Source organism: Chelonoidis abingdonii, chromosome 7 (genome assembly GCF_003597395.2).
Source record: "Chelonoidis abingdonii isolate Lonesome George chromosome 7, CheloAbing_2.0, whole genome shotgun sequence".
NCBI lineage: Eukaryota > Metazoa > Chordata > Testudines > Testudinidae > Chelonoidis > Chelonoidis abingdonii.
The window spans coordinates 44936328-44959035 of record NC_133775.1 but is presented as its reverse complement, the minus strand read 5'-3'; the positions used below and the strand labels follow the sequence as shown (position 1 = coordinate 44959035).

The 22708-nt window shown below is 39.1% G+C and overlaps 1 protein-coding gene across 5 annotated transcripts in view; it reads left to right on the top strand.

Annotated features, from left to right (window-relative positions):
• The window catches only part of PTPRC (protein tyrosine phosphatase receptor type C), a 124432-nt gene that overhangs the window by 26292 nt on the left and 75432 nt on the right, over nt 1–22708 (top strand). For 3 of the 5 annotated variants that reach the window (XM_032786235.2, XM_032786239.2, XM_032786237.2), the window contains exon 3: nt 19474–19500. In XM_032786235.2, coding sequence (XP_032642126.1) covers nt 19474–19500 — 27 coding nt within the window. Of the gene's footprint in view, nt 1–16906; nt 16997–19473; nt 19501–22708 lie in introns of all 5 variants that reach the window. The other 2 variants (XM_032786236.2, XM_032786234.2) reach the window with 1 other exon arrangement.

Genomic DNA, 22708 nt, shown 5'->3' with positions numbered 1-22708 from the left:
GAACTTTCTGATCCAGTATAAAATGTTGTTAACTTTGAAAACTACAGATGGCTTTTTAAATTTCAACATATTAGCGAGAAATGTTCAGTTGCTAATGTGTTTGTCTCATAATCCCATACTGCCTCCAGGGCTCTGCCGTCTGTGTGCTGCCTCTAAAGGGGCATGCTATACAATTTGGCTTCCTCAGTTTTTAATTTCAATGAAGTTGCTTCAGAATTTCCAGTATGCCATACCAAGGGGCTACAGACTCCAGGGACCGTGACACAGAGTTCAGGTCTAGCTTGCTGCAGATTACACAGGATGTTGATCAGAGTAAACTTGATTTAAACAGCCATAATGGCGGACACCCTTGGTGCAGGCCAGCCCTTAGAATGTCAAACTGTTACAAACACAGGAGCCAGTCTGTTTGCATTTAGTAGTAGGCAGAATAGTGGTTCACATGTACACATTAGCCAGTATGGATGAAAGCTGATTAAATGCTTTATCAATTCCCCTAATAACAAGTACAGTTATTTCTTGCTAGGGTGATCCTAGGATTAGAGTCAGGTCTGCAGCTTTCTGCTGCAGCAATCCTCACAGGGTCCTGATTCAGAAAACCACTGCTGTTCACAAAAGTACTTAAGCATGTACCATTGAAGTCAATGGTTAAAATAAGGAAAGCACTTCAGCATTCAACATTCATCAAAACTCCTTACCTCTGCATGTCTTCCATTACATATATGGTATACAGTATATATACAGCAGTGTGCATGAATACCTTATTTTAATGGGCTCCCAATCCATTTATTTATAGAAAGCTACAATGAATGGATTTTAAAGAGTAGTAAATTATTCTCTTTCATATATTCATCTGCATTAATTTCAACTAGATTTCTGTGGCGTTTAGGCTTTGAAATGATGAAGTCTTACCACCTTTGGATGCATCAAGCCTCTTAAACCAGCTTCTCCATCTGTCCTCACAGTCCTGCAGGTGGTATTACACATTCTGCTACCAAACATCTTTATTTTTTGTGGCTACAAATCAAGGTTTGTTTTGTTGATAAAATAAACAGCTTTGATGTCCTTCTGTTTGTAAGAGTTTCTTTTCAAGGTTGTGAATTCTTGCTGGTACTATCTGAAATGCCACTGCGTGCTTCAGAAAATGTCTTACTGTCCAGGTCAGGAAAATGTTTACAGGCCTGCTAAATTCCCTGGTTTATGTACCTCACTGCTGTGTCTGTGAAAGAGAAGGAGTTTGAGGATAACTGGAGCATGAAATCAGATGTTTTCCCAGCTATGGCCTAAGGGCTTTATCTGGGTCCCTATATTTTTAAAAATCTACAACATACTTTTATAAAATAAATTGCTGTGTTACATTGTATACCTGATATCTTTGCTTTCACTTTTCTTTGCCAACTTTTTTCCTTAAAGTACCCATGCTGCACATTTCAAAGCATTAAAAGTGAAGTGCAAAGATTTTACAAAAAACTTCAAATATTGCATGTTACATTCAAAAGAAGAAAAAATAGTCTGTCTATGTAAAGAAAGTATTTAAAACAATATTAATTTAAGTGTTCTCACTAAGATCATGAAAAATCTGAGTTTTGTGCCACTCAATTTCTTTAGTAAGGTGAGTGAACATCACAATCCTATAAACAGATTGCTAGAGTTCTTCCATTTTGAATCCCAATTTTCATTTTCATAGATTTCTCCAAAACCTTCCTTTTGTACAGAAATGTTCCTGCTAGATGTTAAAATAAAATCAGATGAGCATTTTTCTTTTTTATTTACCATGTCTAGATACATTATTCATATTGAAATCAAGGTTCATATTTCATATAACATTTGATACTAGCCTGTGGGGAAGAGAAGGGAAAGCATTTTGGACACACTTAAGTGTCTAAAGTTAGGTATCTATATCTGACTTAGGCACTTAAATAGCTGGCTTGATTTTCGGAGAGGAAGAATACTCACAATTCTCTCTAACTTCAGTGGTAATTATGGGCACTCAGCACACTGCTGAAATCAGGTAATTCATGACACTAAGCTGGGGGGAGAGGTAGATATGCTGGAGGGTAGGGATAGGGTCCAGAGTAACCTAGACAAATTGGAGGATTGGGCCAAAAGAAATCTGATGAGATTCATCAAGGACAAGTGCAGAGTCCTGCACTTAGGACAGAAGAATCCCATGCACCACTACAGGCTGGGGACCGACTGGCTAAGTAGCAGTTCTGCAGAAAAGGACATGGGGATTACAGTGGATAAGAAGTTGGATATGAGTCAGCAATGCACCCTTGTTGCCAAGAAGGCTAACAACATATTGGGCTGCATTAGTAGGAGCATTGCCAGCAGATAGAGGGAAGTGATTATTCCCCTCTATTCAGCACTGGTGAGGCCACATCTGGAGTATTGAGTCCAGTTTCATTCCCCCTCCACACACACACAACTAAAGAAAGGATGTGAACAAATTGGAGAGAGTCCAGTGGAGGGCAACGAAAATTATTAGGGGGCTGGGGCACATGACTTACGTGGAGAGGCTGGGGGAACTGGGCTTATTTAGTCTGCAGAAGAGAAGAATGATGGGGGATTTGATAGCAACTTCAACTGCCTGAAGGGGGGTTCCAAAGAGGATGGAGCTCTGCTGTTCTCAGTGGTGGCAGATGACAGAGCAAGGAGCAATGGTCTCAAGTTGCAGTGGGGGAGGTCTAGGTTGGATATTAGGAAACACTATTTCACTAGGAGGGCGGTGAAGCACGGGAATGGGTTACCTAGGGAGATGGTGGAATCTCCTAGAGGTTTTTAAGGCCCAGCTTGACAAAGCCCTGGCTGGGATGATTTAGTTGGTGTTGGTCCTGGTTTGAGTAGGGGGTTGGACTAGATGACCTCCTGAGGTCTCTTCCAACCTTAATCTTCTGTGATTCTTCTGTGATTCTTTGTTCACGTTATCTAAGCTCGCTTGCAATTCTCTCAATTGCTACCCGTTCCAAGCTCATCAACTGAAGATCAGAGGTGGATACAGAGTGGCTTCTCTATTAGTTGGATTTGTTGCTTTTGAATCATAATATTATCTTCTAAAACTCTTTGATGATGCCTGTTTGGCAAGTTTTTTTTATCTAACAGATATGTGAATAGTTAAAATCCCTCTTGGGTATAGGATCATGCACGTTAGTACACTGTGAGAGTTGGTTTGTTGGTGGTGTTTTTTGTTTTTATTATTTGTATTGTATCTTTCTGTGCACCCCCATTCTTGGTCTTTTATTTCCTCTTATTTTTCTCCACACAACCTTTCCCTCAGAATTTCTTTATTACACTCATCAGATTAAGGTAGATTCTTATTTTTCACCTACATTTTAACAAAACTCTAGGCCCCAACTATGGATGTTACATTTCTGCAGGCAAGTGCTTCCTCACGGGAGTTATCCCTTCAAAGGGAGTGGGATGATGGATGTAAGTGCTCGACAATGTGGATATGGTTGTTCAGTAATAAAGCCCTTAGGTTATAAAGCACGTGCAGTGGCTACTCTTGCAGTAACATCCTAGAATGTCTTTACAGTGAAGTGAGGACTCAGAGGGAGGGTTCCAGTTCTCTGAATGAAGTATAGTGCTGAGGCTAGAAATCGCACTGCTGAACTTGCTGGGGTCTTGTGCTAGGAATGCAGTTAGTTCACTCTAGGTATTGAGTATCACTGTGTGTATGAAAAAATGGGAACTGAGTAGACTCTAGAAAAATATAGCAAGTGGGGGATTAGAAAGGAAGGTTAAATCTGATTTTGTGTAAAATAAGATAATCAAGAATCCCTAACAAGATGAATTAACAGAATCAAAAATCCATTCAGGCTGTTTCTGTCAAATACTTCATATCAGGCCTGAACCAAAGCCCACTGAAGTCAATGCAAAGACTCCACTGATATCTGCGGGCTCTGAATCAGGCCCTTACATCTTGTCATGCATAAATCTTATCTTGCACAACAAAAGATTGAAAAGTGAATTTTGATTTTGAGGATAGTTCTGCCATTAGCCAAGTGCCTTCATAGCTCTGTCTCTATAAACCAGCAGAAAGAAAACAACCAGTTTTCATGTCTGATTCATTTTGTGGTAACATGCATTTAGGAATAGTAAGTAAATTAAAAGCTGGTGGAACTCCCTGGACACTTCTTTCGTGCTTCATTTACTTAACCTTTTTCAATTATTTTTCAATTATAAAAATTAATCCTCTTTTGTCTGACTCTAGGCAACTTGTGATGCAGCATTTCGCTGCACCATAAGTCATAGGTTGATACAATATGGAGCTGAGCTTAATCTGCATAAAGACCAGGTTCTGCCATGCCATCGCATGCCGAAAGTAAGGGTGCTGTGAGTGAGATGGCACCCTCTGGCTTGAAGTGGTTTCCATTATATACAGCGTTTACAGTTTTGGTCAATGGCTTTCAGCACCCCACTGTAAAAATTGGTTCAATGCCACTGTTTGCCATCCTTACTCACGGTGAGTAGTCCCAAACTTAAGATACTTCCACCTTTGCTCACATTAAAGAGTATACTCTGTGACTTGTCCCATTTTCTTCAACAGCACTGCTTGTGGAGTAAGGTACTGCCAGATACTACTAAGATGGCTCAGCATGATGAGAGAGCAAATTCTGGGCAAGAGGGTACTACCCACTATAAAAGCGGCAGAACTAGAGGCATAAGCAGCTACAGTCTTTTGTGTATTGCTCTCTGTGGTACTTATATGGTCCCTATTATCTGAGCACCTCACAATTTTTAATGTATTTATCCTCATAGCACCCCTCTGAGGCAGGGTAGTACCATTTAGAAGATGGGGAAATGGAGGCACAGAGCAACTAAGTGACTTGCCCAAGTTCCCACAAAGTCAAAGGTGAAGCAGAGAATTGAAACCAGGTCTCATGAGTCCGAGCGCAGCACCCTGCCTCTGGATCTTCCTTCCTCTTTGTACATCAGTGAGAAGAAAATTCCAAATGAACGTAAGAACAGAGGCTATATAAGAAGATTTTTTTTATAGTTGACAAGCCTTTGTTTTGCAAGAATAGTTTTACATGTCTGCATTTATCTAGTTTATCTAGTGAGCTACAGCTGGTTAAAAATAAATCAATGTACTTGATTAATTGTATTCAGCCAACTTTAAAATGGATGAACCTGCCAAATGGCATATGCAAGCATCAGGAATGAAGTTGAAATGACATTAAGCTTTTTCTGCCCAGCTAGATGGATTTTTTTTAAAGCTCTCTACCTTTTAGGAACCAGGTATAGGATCTCTATCAGCCAGTGCTGGTTTGATACTTTTCTTAATATTGGAAGGAATTTGGGTCATGGAAGATGAATGAGACTAGCAATGCAGTTTAGAGCACAGTTTCTTAGTGACATCAGGGCCGGGATTCAGATTCAGAAAGCACAACAACTGCTGACGGATTCGTCAGACTCAGAGCAAGAAGTTGTAGAATCACAAGTGACAGTTCACTGGAAAATAAAGTTCTTTTGGAGGGTTTGATGTAATTTTATCTTTATTCTGCTTCAGATATCTCTGCTGTTGTTAAGGATTCTTCAAAGCCCTCCTAGGGCTACAGCAGGCAGAGAAGTGGTATAATAAAAACAACACTGCACGTTACAGGTGTAGTGCAATGGCATACAGATTCCTCCATTCTGAAATAAGACTGCTATATTTGGCCCCATTTCCTCCAGCCCCAAGCTTGAAATGTACAGCCCTAGAGGAATTATACAGATCCATCTTATCATCTAAGCGGTCAGGTACAGTTGATTCTTGCCTGATTCAGATAAAATTCGAGTTATCTTCTCTAAGGCCCTAATATTGTTCCCATTAAAGTCAATGGCAAAACTGCCATTGACTTCAGTGGGGCAGAATCAGGTCCTAATTTGACGATTTCTTCATCAGTAGTAAAGTTAGAGTTATCAGATGTCCTGTTATTAGGGACTTTGTCTTATATAGGCAATTCAACCCCCAAAAGGGACCCAATTTTTCACACTTGTATGGTCATCCTAAGTAAAGTATCATTGCAACTCTCAAATTATTACTCCATCTCTATTAAGTGAGTCTCTTGTCTAAATATGTGGAGATATTTTGTGCTGATTTACACCATCCCACCCTTCACTTCAAAAGATCCCATGGAGTCAAATTTTGCACTGAAATGCTGTCCAATTTATTGAAGTCAATAAGGTATAAGTTAGAATCTGCAATTTTACAGTAGATGCATTAAGGGCCAGATCCTTAGTTGGTGTAAATCAGTGCACTGTAGTCCTTTGAAGTCAATGGAGCTATGCTGAAATACTCCAGATCAGGATTTAGTCCATAGTAATAATCTCTATTGATTAAAAGCAGTTTTGAACCTCCACTTATAGAACTTGTATAGCACAAATGACAACACTTTGATTTTGCAATTACAGTGGGAAATGCAATAATAACTTGCACACATAGGTAACTGCATACTCAATGCCCCCAGGAAATGTGCACTTTTCATAGCCTTGTTGAATTACTAGTCTGTCAGAATGTGTACATTGATTTGCTGACTTACCTGACTCTATGGAAGTACTGTACGCAGCACACACACACAGACATTTAATTGCACAATTAAATAAAAAGCACGTTGTGTTGCATTGTGGTTTTAGAAAAGACTCAAATTAAATTGTACTGTACTGCTGTAACTTTACCCATTATATATTGGAAGACTTACAGCATCTACTTCTTTGTACCATTGCCTACCAATTTGCTCCTTAAATGTACTTAACAGTTTGTACAGATGTCCAGAGGAAGTGCTGCAATGTGGAAAATTTAATATTTTAGACAAATAACAGGGTTTATTTACACTCTCTATATTATGGCTTCATTTAAAAAGCACACAAAAAATATACAGGCAACAACAACAAAAATCCAGTAGCCAGAAATTTTAGTGTGAGCACTTTTAGGAATAACTGCAAGGAAGTTTATATCTTCATACAAAACAAAACAAACAAACAAAAAAATCCCCAAACAGATAGAGGAGGAAAGTGATATATCCCTTAGGCTATATCCTACTGGTGGGGAAAGGAAGAACTTGTGTTAAGGTATTGGACTGGGACTCGGTAGAGCTACATTCTGTTTCTACCATGGACTTCTTGTGTACCCTTGGGCAAGTCACTCTCAAGCTTGTCTCGCTCTGCCTTAATTTCACAGCTATAAAGTTGTGACAGTACTTCCTTTCTCTGACTCTTTGTCCATCTTGTCTATTGAGACTGTAAGCTCTTTATTTTTGTACAGCACCTAGCACAAAGGGTCTTTGATTTCAGTTGGGGCATCTAAGCACTACTGTAATAAACTAAATAAACTTTGAAAAGAACACCATCTTCTTAAAAGTGTTACATGTTTATGTTTATAATTTTTCCAAAAGGATTAAAATAAAATAACTGGAAAATGGCCTTTTTGTGCAAAAAATATACACCAGTTGTACCCAGCATTATTGGAATGTAATTTCTAGGCAAAAATAGTTTCTCCCAATATTTTCCAGATCACAGGTAGCACTAGAATTGTAATGGAACTCATTGGAATATAGTTAGAAAAGAAATCTGAGAGCCAAATACCCCACAATTCCAATGAGGTGGTCTGACGTTATCAGCACCACTTCTGACTCTATTCTGATCCATTACAAGGCAGTGTTGGTTTCAGCCTCCTACCCCTTTAAACCCTCTTCAGGGCTGTGCTCTCTCCTTCACCTGTTCAATCCCCACCCCAATGGTGGTAGGAGAAGCAGCAGTGAAAATACTGGGGGGGATGGTAGCTAGTGATTATTTCCCCCCATTTTCTTCATTGGTCACAAGCAATAGGCATTTAGCAGTTTCAGTCCAGTGTCCCTGGTGGTTCTGTCCACAAAACCATCATCTTGGTACAAATGCTAATCTGTTCATAGTCAATTCTGGAAAGGAAGATCAATAATATAGCAGTGCCGGAAGATTCATTGCTAACGTTGGGTGGTGAGACTTGCAAAACAGATGTTTAACATTGTATCTACTTAAGCATAGCTCTCAGCTTCTCACTTTCATGAATACTGGAAATATTCAAGAGGAAAAAGAAAACAAAGATGTAGGCTTTCTTTTGATTCAGCATAGAATTGCCAAGTAAACATTACAGTGTCCATAAATACCACTGAAATTGTTTCATATGGCAGCCTATACGTATACAGTCTTGCTACCTAAATATTTTCATTCTTTTTTTATTGCATTCCTCACATACAGAGGATGTTTATGACTGTGCACAAAAAGCAGCATTTTGCAATTGTAATAAATATTAAGCCAGAATTAGAGCTTCTCCCCTCTTGCAGGCATATTTCGTGTGTTCACAAATACTCCCTGAAAAGCACACTTCATTGTATTTCCAAAGATTACCGGTATCTTCATGTTGGAAACCCTGCTTTCTATCATACAAGTGGTCCTGTAGAACTAAAAATAATTAGAAATGCAAATTTGGTGAAAAGAAGTTAATCAGGAAACTACATGACTGCTCTAGAGAAGTTGTGGTTTAGCACCAAGATAGGGCTGATTACTTGAGCATACGGGTGCTATAGTAACCCAGTTTCACCATTTGGAAGTGCTTAAGCTCTAAACCACAGTACACTGCACCCTCTTCCTTTTTAGTAGGGTTCTGAAGAAGAAAAACAGAAGTAAACAGAATGAGAGAAACCACAGAGCAGCAAAGGCGTTGTTAGCTGTAGTTATACAAGCAGTCTATGATACTTGCTCTAAGCCTGTGAAAATGATGGATAACCTTAAGTTTAATGTGTAATACAACTGACAGACTTGCTTTTCCTGTATATCTGATAATAGGTGGGATTCTTAAGTAATTATGATTCTTGCAAAGCTTTGTTTTTAGTTTAGATTAATTATGTGCATGGCAAAACTTAAATTTGTATTGCTGCATTTCTATTTTGTATTTCTTTAAGGGTTTGGGGGGAGATTCTGAGGATTGCTGATTGGGAGTTTTCCAGTCGAATGATTTTCTGTCAGAAAATGTAGTCTCTTCAAAATTGAAGTTTTCTCTGGGAAAATTTTGATTTTTGCCAAAAAATGTTGATTTTCTATCTGGCAAATCTAAGTAAAATATTTCATTTTTGGTTGGCTCAAACAAATCAGCCAAATCAGAACATTCATATTTTGAACTGACCTAAAAGGCTTCATTTTAGATCAGTTCAACAGAACTTTAGTTTAGCATTTCCTTTGTGTACTATTGCCAGATGAGACATGTAATTTCTCATTATCTGCCATGCTTGCCCAGGCTCCCTGGAGGACTACATCTTCCATAATGCAGTGTGGGTCCACGTTGTGCAGTACCTCATGTGAGTCACATGACTCTGGGTGCATTATGGGAGATGTAGTCTGGCTAAGCTATGCTCAGACCAGCAGATCATACTCTGGTTCATAGAGGTGAATGCCAGCATCAGGTTCCTGATATATAACTCTAATAAGATAATGCATCAGTGCGAGTAAATGCAGTTTAATATTGAACTGATTTGAAACAAAGTGGTTTTGGACAGTTAATAAACCAACACGAAACATTTCTATTTTGGAATGTCAAAATGTTTTGCTTCAATCAAATATGTCAAAATGAAACATTTTCCAGAATTTCCTTTACATGATTTTCAAAATTTCAGTTTTTGGTCCCAATTTGGGAATCAACAGGTCTGGGCACAGAATGGCTTGGAACAAAATGGAAAATATTTTTCAAAACAATTCATGATAAAGAATAAAATCTAACTCTATAGCCCTGAACCCCAAACACTTTTGCAGGCAAATAACTTTACACACATGATTAGTTTTATTGATTTTGATGGGGTTCCTCACCATATAAAGTTACTCACACGTAAGTGTTTACAGGATCAAGGCCTGGGTTTATACAGGGTATTTGTAAAGTAGCACCAATCTCTTAACTTCCTTCACAAAGAAACAGTAAAGTCTTAGGGCCCCATTCTCACTTACACTGAGGCTCTTTACACCAGGCTGGCAGTGTAAAGGGGCCTTAAAATGGGCGTAAATTACATCTCATCCCCACTTGAAGTTTAAAAATAATTCAAAAGAGGCCTGCTAGAAGCAGCTTCTAAGGCTTCTTGCCTTACTCACCCTCTTCCTCCCACCAGTTGTTCCTCTCTGAGTTAAGTATCAGAGGGGTAGCCGTGTTAGTCTGGATCTATAAAAGCAGCAGAGAATCCTGTGGCACCTTATAGACTAACAGACGTTTTGGAGCGTGAGCTTTCGTGGGTGAATACCCACTTCATCAGATGCAGGACTGACGAATACCCTGCGTCTGACGAAGTGGGTATTCACCCACGAAAGCTCACACTCCAAAACGTCTGTTAGTCTATAAGGTGCCACAGGATTCTCTGCTCCTCTCTGAGTTGCAATTCACTGCTGGCGTGCAGTGGAGCTGACTAATGTCTAAATCTATTCTGTTTTCTAGAAGACCCACACAAACAGCTTTCCTCTCTCCTTCAAGTAGGTCACATCCTGCTGCATCCTCTGCAGATGTGGAAGGCTCTGACTCTGAAGAACTAATGCAGCCTACCTTCTGCACCCCAACTCACTTCAGAGCTCTCCTCAGTGGGGGCTCCCTGTGTTACAATGTGCTGGACATTTGAGGGGTGCTGGGGAAGGGCGGAGGTGAGGATTTGCAACTATGCAGAATCACTGACCATTTTCCCCTGTGAAGGGGGAAGTCACATCATCTGCCAGTGCTACTGCAGCCTTTAGACTGAGGGGCTTCAAAGCCAGTCAGGAAGAATAACTTCTCTTCCCCCTCCCCACATCCACAAATCACAGTCACTTTGGCTTCACGACTCAAGGAACTGAATTAAAGTAGTTAAAAGCCAAATATGCCATTGGTGTTAGGGGGCCCAACTTCATTGGCTCCTTGTGATTGTGTGCAACAGGGAACGCAAAATTGTTGCAATTCAGCACCAGTATGTAATGAGGGGATAATCCTGGGTGGCAATAACCTTGAGGACTAGGCACAGTCCTTTGCATAGAGCCATAGTAAATCTCAATCCACTTGCAGGGCTGCCCAGAGGATTCAGGGGACCTGGGGTCTTCGGCGGCGGGGGGCCCCTGCTTCGGCGATAATTCAGCAGCAGGGGTCCTTCCGCTCAGGGACTCGCTGCCGAAGTGCCCCAAAGACCCGCGGCAGGGGCCCCCTGTCGCCAAAGTGGGAATCACAGCTGAAGTGCCCCTCAGGGGCCTCGGGCCTGGGGCAAATTGCCCCACTTGCCCTCCCCCCCAGGCAGCCCTGTCCACTTGTGTGCCACTTGTGGGCCTGTAACATAAGAAAGGAGGTGGAGAATGCACATGTCTTTTGAGACATGGATTTAAGTGCTCAGAGTAATCTGATAGCTAAGCAGCATTGTTTTCAGTTTTTAATGCACAATTGCATCTCTGTCCTGCTTGTCAGATTTCTCTTGCACATATACATAATACCCCACACTTGTATTGGGTAAGATTAATCCCTAAACACGTTAGTCTGAATCTTTTCAAGCTTTTTTGGTTTGAATTGTCCTTGGATGATGTGTTACATCTGTCAAATTAGTCTGATGCAAAGAATTTGTATGTTGTCTTTTCTGAATGGACAGAATTATAAGTAGGTTGTTTGAGTGACCATTGCACAGTATATCAGGTCCATAGTCATGGTTCCAAGCAAAAAGCTGTTGCTGCTGTTTTTGAATGTAGTTAGTACATCTTAAAGTTCCAGGGATTTCAAACAATCAACTTTTTTTTAGCCTAGTTTCTTCACAGCATTCCTTGAATTTGCTTATCTTGTTTAATATTTAAAAGGTCTCTTTAAAATATAGTAGTCCTGCTTTTCCCTCTTTGGGCCTGGGTATCTAATTGCTTCCAAAGGAAAGAACTGTCCGCTCAGGTGTTCTGGGGTTATAATGTTGGGAGTCTTCCTTCCCCATCTGAAGCTTTTTCCAAGAAGCAGCTGCAATTGTGTCCACCAACTAGTGGCCAGATGTTGGAATGAACTAAAACAATTAGCCAAGTCTTGCATCTGTTGGCTGAACTTGCTGTGAATGTGCTTTCTGCAAATTATCTGAATAAGGATATAATCTGGACCTTTATGGTTAATAGGCTGAAAATCTGTTAGGTGAGCCAAGAGGGGGAGGGCTACACATGTCTTAGTTAGAGGAAACTCTTTGCATCCCTTACATTTTCCTCTCCTGCCATGTGCTTATATGTATGAGTCAATAACTTCCACATCATCTAAAAAATTATTTAAGGTTTGATTAAGTCTGAGGTTTCATTAAAGGTTTGGGATGTTCCCTATTTCATCCAGACTGGGCTGCCAATCCCTTAATGTCTCAGTGATTGTCAGACTTTCTTACATCATATTGTACTTTTTATATTCAGAACAGCTTAGGGCTTTGGAGATATCCTTGAGTTTCATTCCAGCTACGAATTTTAGAAATATACTTGCTGATTGATATGACCAGGGGCAGAAAGTTGTGACTTCAAGCGTGATTATGCCAGTACAGTCACTGAAATATTTTGAATTGTAGTGGATCACATTAGAAAAAGTAAATTCATCGTAAAAATACATCTATTGGTATTGGAGTAATGTTATTTTAAGATCAAGTGCCCTGTGATCTCCATTTTCATTTTTTTAAAAGGAGATATTCAATTTGTCTGTATCTCACAACAGGATTATAATAGATACAACTGCACAATGTTTGAGAGTTTTTTGGTGTTGTGGTGCCACCTACTGAGTTAATACTAACTGCATCTTATTCTGCTACTATAATATGCGGCATACAGAATGTTTGTCATAAAATTGCCACAAAAATCTGTTCAGAGAAAAATACAAGAAAAAGAAAAATAGCACTATTACCATCATCTATAGTAAAGCTGTTTAATAATAATACTTAGCAGTAGTCATCATCAAAGAGATTTACAAACAATTAATGAATCCTTCAAACATCCCTGAATGGTAGTTAAGTTGGTACCATTTATTCCACATTTTTAGAGGCATAGAGAGGTTCAGGGATCTGCCCAAGTCACAAAAGGAGCCAGTGTCACAAAGAGGATTAGAACTCAGTGATTTCTGGTTCCATCTTGTGCTCAGATCAACAGATTATACCTCTCTTGAAGCACTACCTCTTAGAGTGTCTGATCATATATCCTCATCATATTTACACTGGAGATGGATGAAAAGAGAGAAGAACTCATGGGCATTTCAGTACCTTCTAAATAGAATTTCGCTTTGACCTGGTTTGCAGCTCCTTATTCAGTTTGTGCAAACATGCATTCAAATGAAGTTCTACCTTTGCTATGAAAGTTCAAAGAATGTGAAATTTGGGTTCAAGGCTAAAACCAAATTAATACATTGAAACAAAATTAGATTTGGGAATAGTTTATGAAGGGTAAGTAATCTGCTTGAAAGTGACCAAACCATAGAGCTCAAATATGTAATTTAAAACATTTAAAGGCATATTCTAAGTGAAAGGTTCATGGCCAAAGATTTCCAATTTTGTTCATGTATTACATGTATACAAATATTAATAAAGTAGTTGCCTATCCATACGCAGTAGATAATGCATGCTCAAGAGATTTGGATAGTTCAGATGAGCATCTATACTTTTGGATATGTGTCTGCACCCAATCTCTGAGCTTACTGAGGTTCAACCATTACTGCCTTAATGGCAATGAGAAGTGTAGGTGATTTTGGAGTATCTATGGTGGTGCTGTATGGTGGATAGCAGGAATGAACCTACTAGAAAAACCCTACTCATACACATTAGTACTAGGATGGCTGTTTCAGCATTATCTTTCTACTAGTTTTATTTTAGTTCTAGCTAATACATCTGCTCTAATACACTAAGTTATTGGCTTTTTACAAATGTTAGTAAAAAGAGACCTAGGGTGAAATTCTGGCCCCAGTGAAGTTGATAGGAGTTTTTATCATTGACTTTGTTGGAGTCAGGATTTCACCTCTGATTTCTTTGTCTGTCTCATTTTTTTACTGTACGTGAGCTTTTTCAAAGTTCCACTTAGCAACTGAGCATTTTCCTGGGGTGCCTTCTTTAAACTTGGTGGCTACATTTTGGGTTTTTTTTTAAACTCCCCAGATGGATTGTGGAACTTGTAGCATCTTTTGAGCAGCTGAACTATTATGATGATGCTTGTCAGGCCAATGAGGAGAAATTCCTTTGAGTCCCTGAAGGTCTGCCTATGGTGAGCCTCTGTGCTGGAGACTAGAAACCAATTTGGACCCTTGTGTGTAAGGGGGAAGATAATAAAGCCTTCAGATGTGAAGGACTGAGACTTATGTGGCATTTTGGTTGTTCCTGTTCTTCTCCAAAGTGTGCTCATCCTGCTGTTACTTGACTTGCTCATGTAACCCCCACACCTTCTGGATGTGGTGCTCTGTCCCATCAAGTGGCATCAAGACCACTGAGAGAGAAATTACTGAGTCTGCTCTACAGCCTTAAGTAACAACCAGTTGGCTTTTAGCTCCTGCGGTAGAGACCCATGCACTAAACTTCTGAGGTCCCTGGTTCAAACCCACCAGCTGATGAATGGGGTGTGTTGGCGTTACACTCAGACAGCCAGGGTTATTTATTTCTGTCTCTCTCCCTCCCTCCCACATAATACTAATTTTACTGAATTCAAGGCTCTTAGGACATCTAAAGGCCTAAAGGCACCTGTGGTCATCTGTATAAAGCACTGTATCCATTGATGAAACCTGTCCTACAATACTGGCTCCAGTTTTGGTGTCCGCATTTTAAAAAGGCTGTTGAAATATTTGGAAGGGTGTGGAAAAGAGACACATGAAAGATTTGAGGACTGGAAAAAATACCTTACAGTGAGAGACTTAAAGAACTCAATCAGTTTCACTCGTCAAAAAAAAGATTGAGAGGAGATTTGAGTATTGTGTAGCGGTATCTTCAGAGGGAGAAGTTACTGGGTACTAAACGACAGGGGTTTCAGAGTAGCAGCCTTGTTAGTCTGTATCTGCAAAAAGAACAGGAGTGGATTTTAGCCCATGAAAGCTTATGCTCAAATAAATTTGTTAGTCTCTAAGGTGTCATAAGTACTCCTGTTCTTTTTGGAGGTACTAAGTGGCTCTTTAATCTGACAGAGAAAGGCATAAGACTCAATGGCTGGAAGCTGAAGCCAGACAAACTCAAATTAGAAAACAAGCACAATTTCTTAAGAGTAATGGTGACTAGCCATTGGAACAAACAAAGGGAAGTGGTGGAGTCTCCATCTCTTGATATCTTCAAAGCAAGACCGAATGCCTTCTTGAAAGATATATATGTGAATTTAGGCATGTAAATATGGAACTTGACTTTCAGAGCTGCTGAAGGACCACAGCTCCAGTGAAGTCAGAAAACATTATGAGTGCTCAACAGGTCATTTAGTCCAGCCCCTTGCAGTGAAGCAGGTTCCCCCCTCAGTCGTCTTTCCTCAAGATAAAACATACCCACGTTTTTTAACCTTTACTTATAGATCTTTTAACATTTTTTGTAGCTCTCTTGTGGATTCTCTCCAGTTTGTCCACACTTTTTCTAGAGCGTAGCGCCCCAAACAGAACATAGTGCTCCAGCGGAGGACTCATCAGTGCTGAGTAGAGTGAGACAATTACCTCCTGTGTCTTACATGTAACACTCTTATTAATACTCCCTAGAATATTAGTTTTTTTCTTGCAGCACTTTGTTGATTCATGTTTATTTTTTAATCCAGTATAATCCCTAGAACCTTCTGAGTGGTACTACTGCCTAGCCAGTTATTCCCCATTGTCTAGTTGTGTATTTGATTTTTGCTAAGTGTAATACTTTACACTTGTTTTTATTAAATCTCATCTTGAGTTCAGACCAATTCTCTAATTTTTCAAGGTCATCTTGAATTCTAATTCTGTCCTTCAAAGTACTTGCAATTTCCTCCATTTTAGTGTCATCCACACATTTTATAAGCATGCTTTCCATTCCGTTATCCAAGTCATTAATGAAAATGTCAAATAGTACCAGACACAGGAGAGATCCCTAGGGAACCCCACTAGATATATCCCTCAGTTTGACAGTGAACCATTGATAATTACTCGTTTAGTACAGTCTTTCAACAAGTTGTGCCCCTATCTTAGAGTAATTTCATCTAGATCTCATTTCCCTAGTTTGCTTATGAGAATCTCATGGGACAGTGTCAAAAGCCTTCCTAAAAACAAGATATATCACCTCTGTTGCTTCTACCCATGCGCTAGTCCAGTAACCCTGTAAAAGCAGGAAAATAGGTTGGTTTGGCATAATTTGTTCTTGACAAACCCATGTTGTCTATTACCTACAATCCTATTATCCTTTAGGTGCTCACAAATTGATTGTTCTGGTATCTTTCCAGGTGTCAAAAGTAGGCTGACTAGTCTATAATTTCCCAGGTCTTCTCTCCCTGTCCCCAGTTTTTAAACAGAGGTACTATGTTTGCCCTTCTCCAGTCCTCTAGGATGTAACCCATCCTCATGAATTCTCAAAGATAATCACTACTGATTTCAAGATTGCTTCTGCTGGTTCCTGATGTACCTGAAGGTGAATTTCATCAGACCCTTGATGACTTGAATACGTCTAACTTATCTAAATATTCTTTATCCTGTTCTTTCCCTATTTTGACTTGCTTGTCATGTCCCTTGTTGTAAATATTAATTGCGTTAAATATTTGGTCACAATTTGCCTTTTATAGTGAAGGCTGAAGCAAAATAGGCATTAAACACCTCTGCCTTCTTGTTGTGTATATATAATATACGAGCATCGTGACGTTATCCCACTGTAATCAATGCTGTAATAAGAAATATGGTCCTAGCTGGAAAATTAATGGCAGCTGACATTTTTTTCCTATTTAAATTGTACTTTTCTGCTATGTACACTATTCAATTAATAATATTTTCCCCATCATGTGACAGGAGAAACAACTATAAATTCTCCCATGCCCACAAGCACATCACCTCTACCTGCACGCTCCACTGCACACTCACCTGCAGGCGACAACGAAGGTAAAAGTGAAACACGGGGCACAGTTTTGTTCTCAGCTTGTTTTCCCTGAACTGACATCCAGCTCCACCACACAGATGTTACAACAATCATTTACAGTTGTTCACACTGGCTTACCTCACATGAATAGTACATTAAATAATTAAATTAGGAAAATATTTCAAAATATTTGTATATTCTTGTTATATTTAGTATCTGATTCTCATTTACATTAAGACAACTTGATGCTGCCAGAACAAAATGCAAAGAGGCTTTAGGTAAATGAGAATCAGACTCTTGAAGCTTAAGACATAAGAACATAAGAATGGCCATACTGGGTCAGACCAATGGTCCATCTAGCCCAGTATCCTGTCTTCTGATAGTGGTCAATGCCAGGTACCCTAGAAGGAATGAACAGAACAGGTAATCAAGTTATCCATCCCCTGTCACTCATTCCCAGATTCTGGCAAACAAAGGCTAGGGACACTTTAGAGGATGGTTTTGCATCCCTGCCCATCCTGGCTAATAGCCAATTTAATGTAATTTCTTTCTTAGAAACACAGGGCCACATTCTCAAATGCAGGCACCTATTGCTAATTGTATCCATAGAATTTGTGCGTGCACAACAGGTAAATGCATGCATAAGTATCAACTTTGCATGCATAAAAACATGAGCTTGTGCAGGTGCATGTGCAAGTTAGGCAGCCATGTGTAAAATCTGACCCACAGTCCTGATACTTCTAAAGCTACATTTCCTAAGAGTGAACTGGGAATATTTCATTGTAGGCTGTTTAGCAAAAATACCAATATGGGGCTGTGATATGATGAAGGGAACCCAAAGAGGTGCTGGAAGGGATTGGGCTCAACATCATATATTTGTAATATATCTGAGGCCTACAGCTGAGAGAAGCCTTCTTTTATTATATTTAGATATGTTTAGACAAAAATGGCCTTAAAGGCATCAGGCATTGTTTGAGTTCTCATTCTACCTTTGCCTCCCAAGTGCTTGAACTCCAACTCAGATGTGGAGGTTTTCCTGGCTCAGGTGTCACAGCCTGTCACACAGAATTAACAAATTAAACAAGTTTTAACTTGTTTCTTGTATAGTACATGTTGTTCTATGGTAGACAATGTACTGTCTGACAGATTATTAAGCACCTGGATGAAAGAATGGAGCTCAGTGTCTCATGCCTTGAATTCACATTCTGGATTAAAGAAAGCACTACAGGATAAAGACAATTACTATTTATACTGTACATTTCACAGTTAAATTCCTGTCAATTATGTATCACCAGGTGTTATAGGGTTTTATAGACTGGTATTGAACCTCCATTTTTACATCTTCTACAACTGAAAGAATCATTTCACCTCGAGTTAAAACATCTTGGGGAAGTCTCCATCCCACGCCCGTTCCATCATAATCCCAGACTACCAATATCAAGCTACAAGATAACTCCCCAAATAAATCTTATTACAATGGGTTGAGTGACCTACAAGGTTAAAATCTTTTTAGATTACAGGGGAAGCCCAGAAGCAGTCAGTGTGAAGTTGGGAAGAAAAGAATGATTCTCCTCTGCCCATGGACAACTGAAAAGCACTCTTTGGCATAGCACCAGTTAATCTCACTCAGTAGTATTGGACCAGATCTTCAGGTGGTGTAAATCTAGCCAGCTCCAATGACTTAAGTGGAGATACACCTCTACCCCGATATAACGCGACCTGATATAACACAAATTCAGATATAACATGGTAAAGCAGTGCTCCGGGAGGGGGGAAGGGGAGGGGCTGCACACTCTGGCAGATCAAAGCAAGTTCGACATAACGCAGTTTCACCTATAACATGGTAAGGACAGCGTTATATCGAGGTAGAGGTGTATACCGATTTATACCAGTTGAGGCTCTGGATCATTATATTACATCATAATTTGTTAACATTCCAGAAACATTGTTTTGTTTTTATTGCTTAAATTAAAATCAAATATGATTAATGTTTCCAAATTTTAGTATAAACAAAAATATTTAGAGATAAAGTTGCAAAGTGACAGGTAACATCATAAAACCAATATAATTATAGCTTTTTATCACTATGCTTCACTGACCCCTTTCCTGATGTGTGCGCTTCCAGTCCTCAGTTTTCAGTGCTGTTTAACTCTGGCACACCTTTGGCATGTGCTGATCATGTGAGGCACATAAAGAGTGGTCAGTGATTCAGGTGAATCAGCTCCCTTTCAAGTAAACGGCAGGAACTAAAGGACCTAGAATGCATGTGCTTTTTGTATGCTGCAACTTAATTCATTGTTCTCTCCAGGACTACTCGTGCTTAAAGTCAGGCATGTGCTCACATACCTAGATGAGTCAGGTCCTTAAGCCCTTCTCCTGCATGGGGCAAGGATATGTTTGCATGAATCTGATTGCTAGATTGGGGCCTTAATGTATGGACACAAATGTGTATAACCTTCTGTTGACATACTGTATTTACTCCTGTTTTTATTCCATTTAGGGAATACGGAAAACTCTTCTGAAACTGGTAAGAGAACTATTTTTACTTTCCTTACAGAACTGCAACACTTCTCTATGAAATGTGTTTGTATTGTGGTTGTGTTCACTTCCAATAAGACACATGCTTTGTGTGTACAAGTATTATCTTCTAGAATGGTTAATGCCTTTACATTTAGAATAGTGAGATCACATGTGAAATAATATAGACTGGTTTAAAAAGGAGGAATCAAATGAACCAATTTGCTTCTGTCTGAATTTGTGGTTTACAAGTATTTCACTGAAAATCTCTCATTCACTTAGCATATTCATTTAGATTGTAAGTTCCTTAGGGTGGGACCGTGTGTTTGTTATATGTTTGTAATACAAATAATAGTAATAATAATAATAATAATAATAATAATAATAATAATAATAGAACATGGTAGGTTCTTAATTGTGTGTGCTAGTTTAAACAGAAAATGTGTTTGTAGTTGTTTGGTTTTGTTAATCCCGGATAGTGTTTTCACATTTATCTTATCCCACAGAAGAGTACAGAAAAAGCAGAGAGAATTAAAAAAAAAAAAAAAAAAAAAGTAGAAAGGCATTTGCAGAAAGCCCGCTGAAGTCAGCTGAAATCTTTCCACTAAATTCACTGGCTTGGGACCAGACCGATACAGTTTAAAACAACAACAACAACAACCACTACCACCACCATCCACAGTATTATAAATATAGCACATCCCAGAATGTGAAGCCCTAGATTTTTACTGGAAACTAAAAAGAGGACTACAAAGGCTGTTTGAAACTCCTTAATGCCAAAAGGCCAGTCCCAAAGTCTGACCCAGTGAATCTGATTTATTTTTGATTGAGGAGGACAAACAGCCTCGTCATACTGCATTGTTGTAATCAGTCCAGATGCAAGACTACTTCAGAAGGGTGACATTTTCTCTGTTTAACTCATCACACTTAAGGATGTGCTGTCTTCCACCATTAAATTTTTCGTTATCACTAACAACAGGAAACTCAAGTCTCCCACTGTCTAGTAGCTCTTTAGTCACACCTGCACATTATACGTCACTCTCACCTGCAAGCAACTCTGAAGCAGAACATGACTCTGTAAGCATAGCTCATGTTCTGAGTCAAATATATATATATACATACTGGATATTCTACTGAAGTATCCATTAGCATCACCACACAAGACTCTGGTAAAACCACACAGCTGCTGGTGCCACAGGTTGTTTAAATAATGTCCTGAAAAGAGATGCTTTTCTGAATGGGGGGCTTCAACCTTCTTAAGGTCATAATCAACTCTACCTCTTCCACACAATTCAACACTACTCCTGAGTTACGCAGAGGGGTTAAAGCAGAGCAAGTCAAGATGTTCCATGCTTCCATAAGGGATAAGTACACTGCCTCAGCTGCATTCCCAATATCATTGCTGGCCAAGGGCCAAAAGGAACAAGTTGAGGCCTCTAACTCAGATCACAAAAGGACAGTCCTTGTGAACTGTTGGACTAGCCTCTGATAAGAAGCTAAAAAATGAGACTCATATTTATCATGCCATTTTTATATTGTATTAGATGAATAATTCCAGGAATTCAGTCCTCTAGACAGTACTTGACATCATGAGGCAAAATTTCAATTGATTTACCTGGTATTTTTGTCTGAGTAAAAAATGCAAGATGAAGCTGTAGGGTATTAAGCATCTTTATTTGCGAATGGTACTCAGCATATGTCATTGATATGCTTTCTATCTACCACTGAGTAAGAATTTCAGGTTCTTCATCTGGTAAGAACATTTTACCACACAGTTACATGACCATCTTATCTTTATCTGTAAATCAAGAGTTAAGAGGTCAGAGATGAGAATGAGAGAGAGGACAGTGAAACTGGTACTGAAAGCAGAGAAACACTACAGGGAGACCAAAATAGCAGCAGAATATTCCAGTGAGAGGTACCAGTGTGCTCCATGGACATTCAGAACATGAAATCAGACAACACTGTTGCACAAAAATGGACCACTGCGAAACGCCAAATCAGTCAATATTAAAAATATAGTCCAATTTGAAGTAATGATTTATTGTTAGATAAAAGATGATTTATTTTGTTTTCCTTTTGTGAAGCAATGATGACATCCAGTGGTTAATAGGTTATTTACAGGTATATATTTCATAAAGCTATTGCAAGTGATGCATTTTAGTTCCTATTCAAAGAGACGAAGAAAGGAGTACTGATTTCAAGCAATTTTGGGGGCATATATTTATTCATAGCTTCTTTCAAACTAGCCTGAAAACCATAGACTGGATCTATTACGCTGCTGATTATGTGGATACATATCCCATATAAAATGCTTTGTAAAATCATCGGCATTAAGGACAAGTTGACATAGTATTGATGTCCTGAGGCCTTAATTTTTGTCCATCTTCATACTCTTGTTTTGTTATGTGCTCATTGAAAAGTTATGCTCTCTCTGAAATGAAGGAAGAGCTATTTGCCTTCACAACTGTCTTCATTCTCCCCGAAATTGTAAGCCTACAAAATTGTCAATCATCCTCATGGATTAAAAATTTTCTATAATGAAAATGCATGAAAAGATATAAGGTATTATACATACTGGATGTTCAGCTAAAACTTGAAGGTCCCACTAGCTATATCTAAAGAATATTAATCAACTGAGAATCCTGGTAAAGATTTCATATATGACAGTTTGTCTAAGTGTTGGTGGTGGTTAGATCAGGAGATTGAGAGTAAGGATTCCCGAGACTGTTCCAGGTCTTTACCATTTACTGGGATATATGATCTTGTACCCACCTGTAAAATGACTGTAATAGAATTTGCCAACAGAATCTGATCCTTATAGAGTTATACAAGTGTGCTGGAACAATAGACAGGCTAATTAGTTTTTATAATGGTTTTATACATCAGAGAATATTACAGAGTAGTGGTGACGTTTATATTATTGTGTAGGAACAATTATTAAAATTACAAGTGTAGACCTCTCTTTCTGCACGACAATGACCATTTCTTCAAACACAAGGAATCTGAACCTCCACGGGGAGATGAGTACCCTCAGCTACCATCAAAATCAAAGAGCTTTATCCCAATCCCATTGAAGCTAATGAGAGTCTCACTTTTGACTTCAACAACAGCAATCAGTCCCAGTGAGAACTGAGGACACTCAGGGTACGTCTACACTGCACGATTATTTCGAATTAGCTTAAACCGATATTACAAAACAGATCTAATAAAATCGG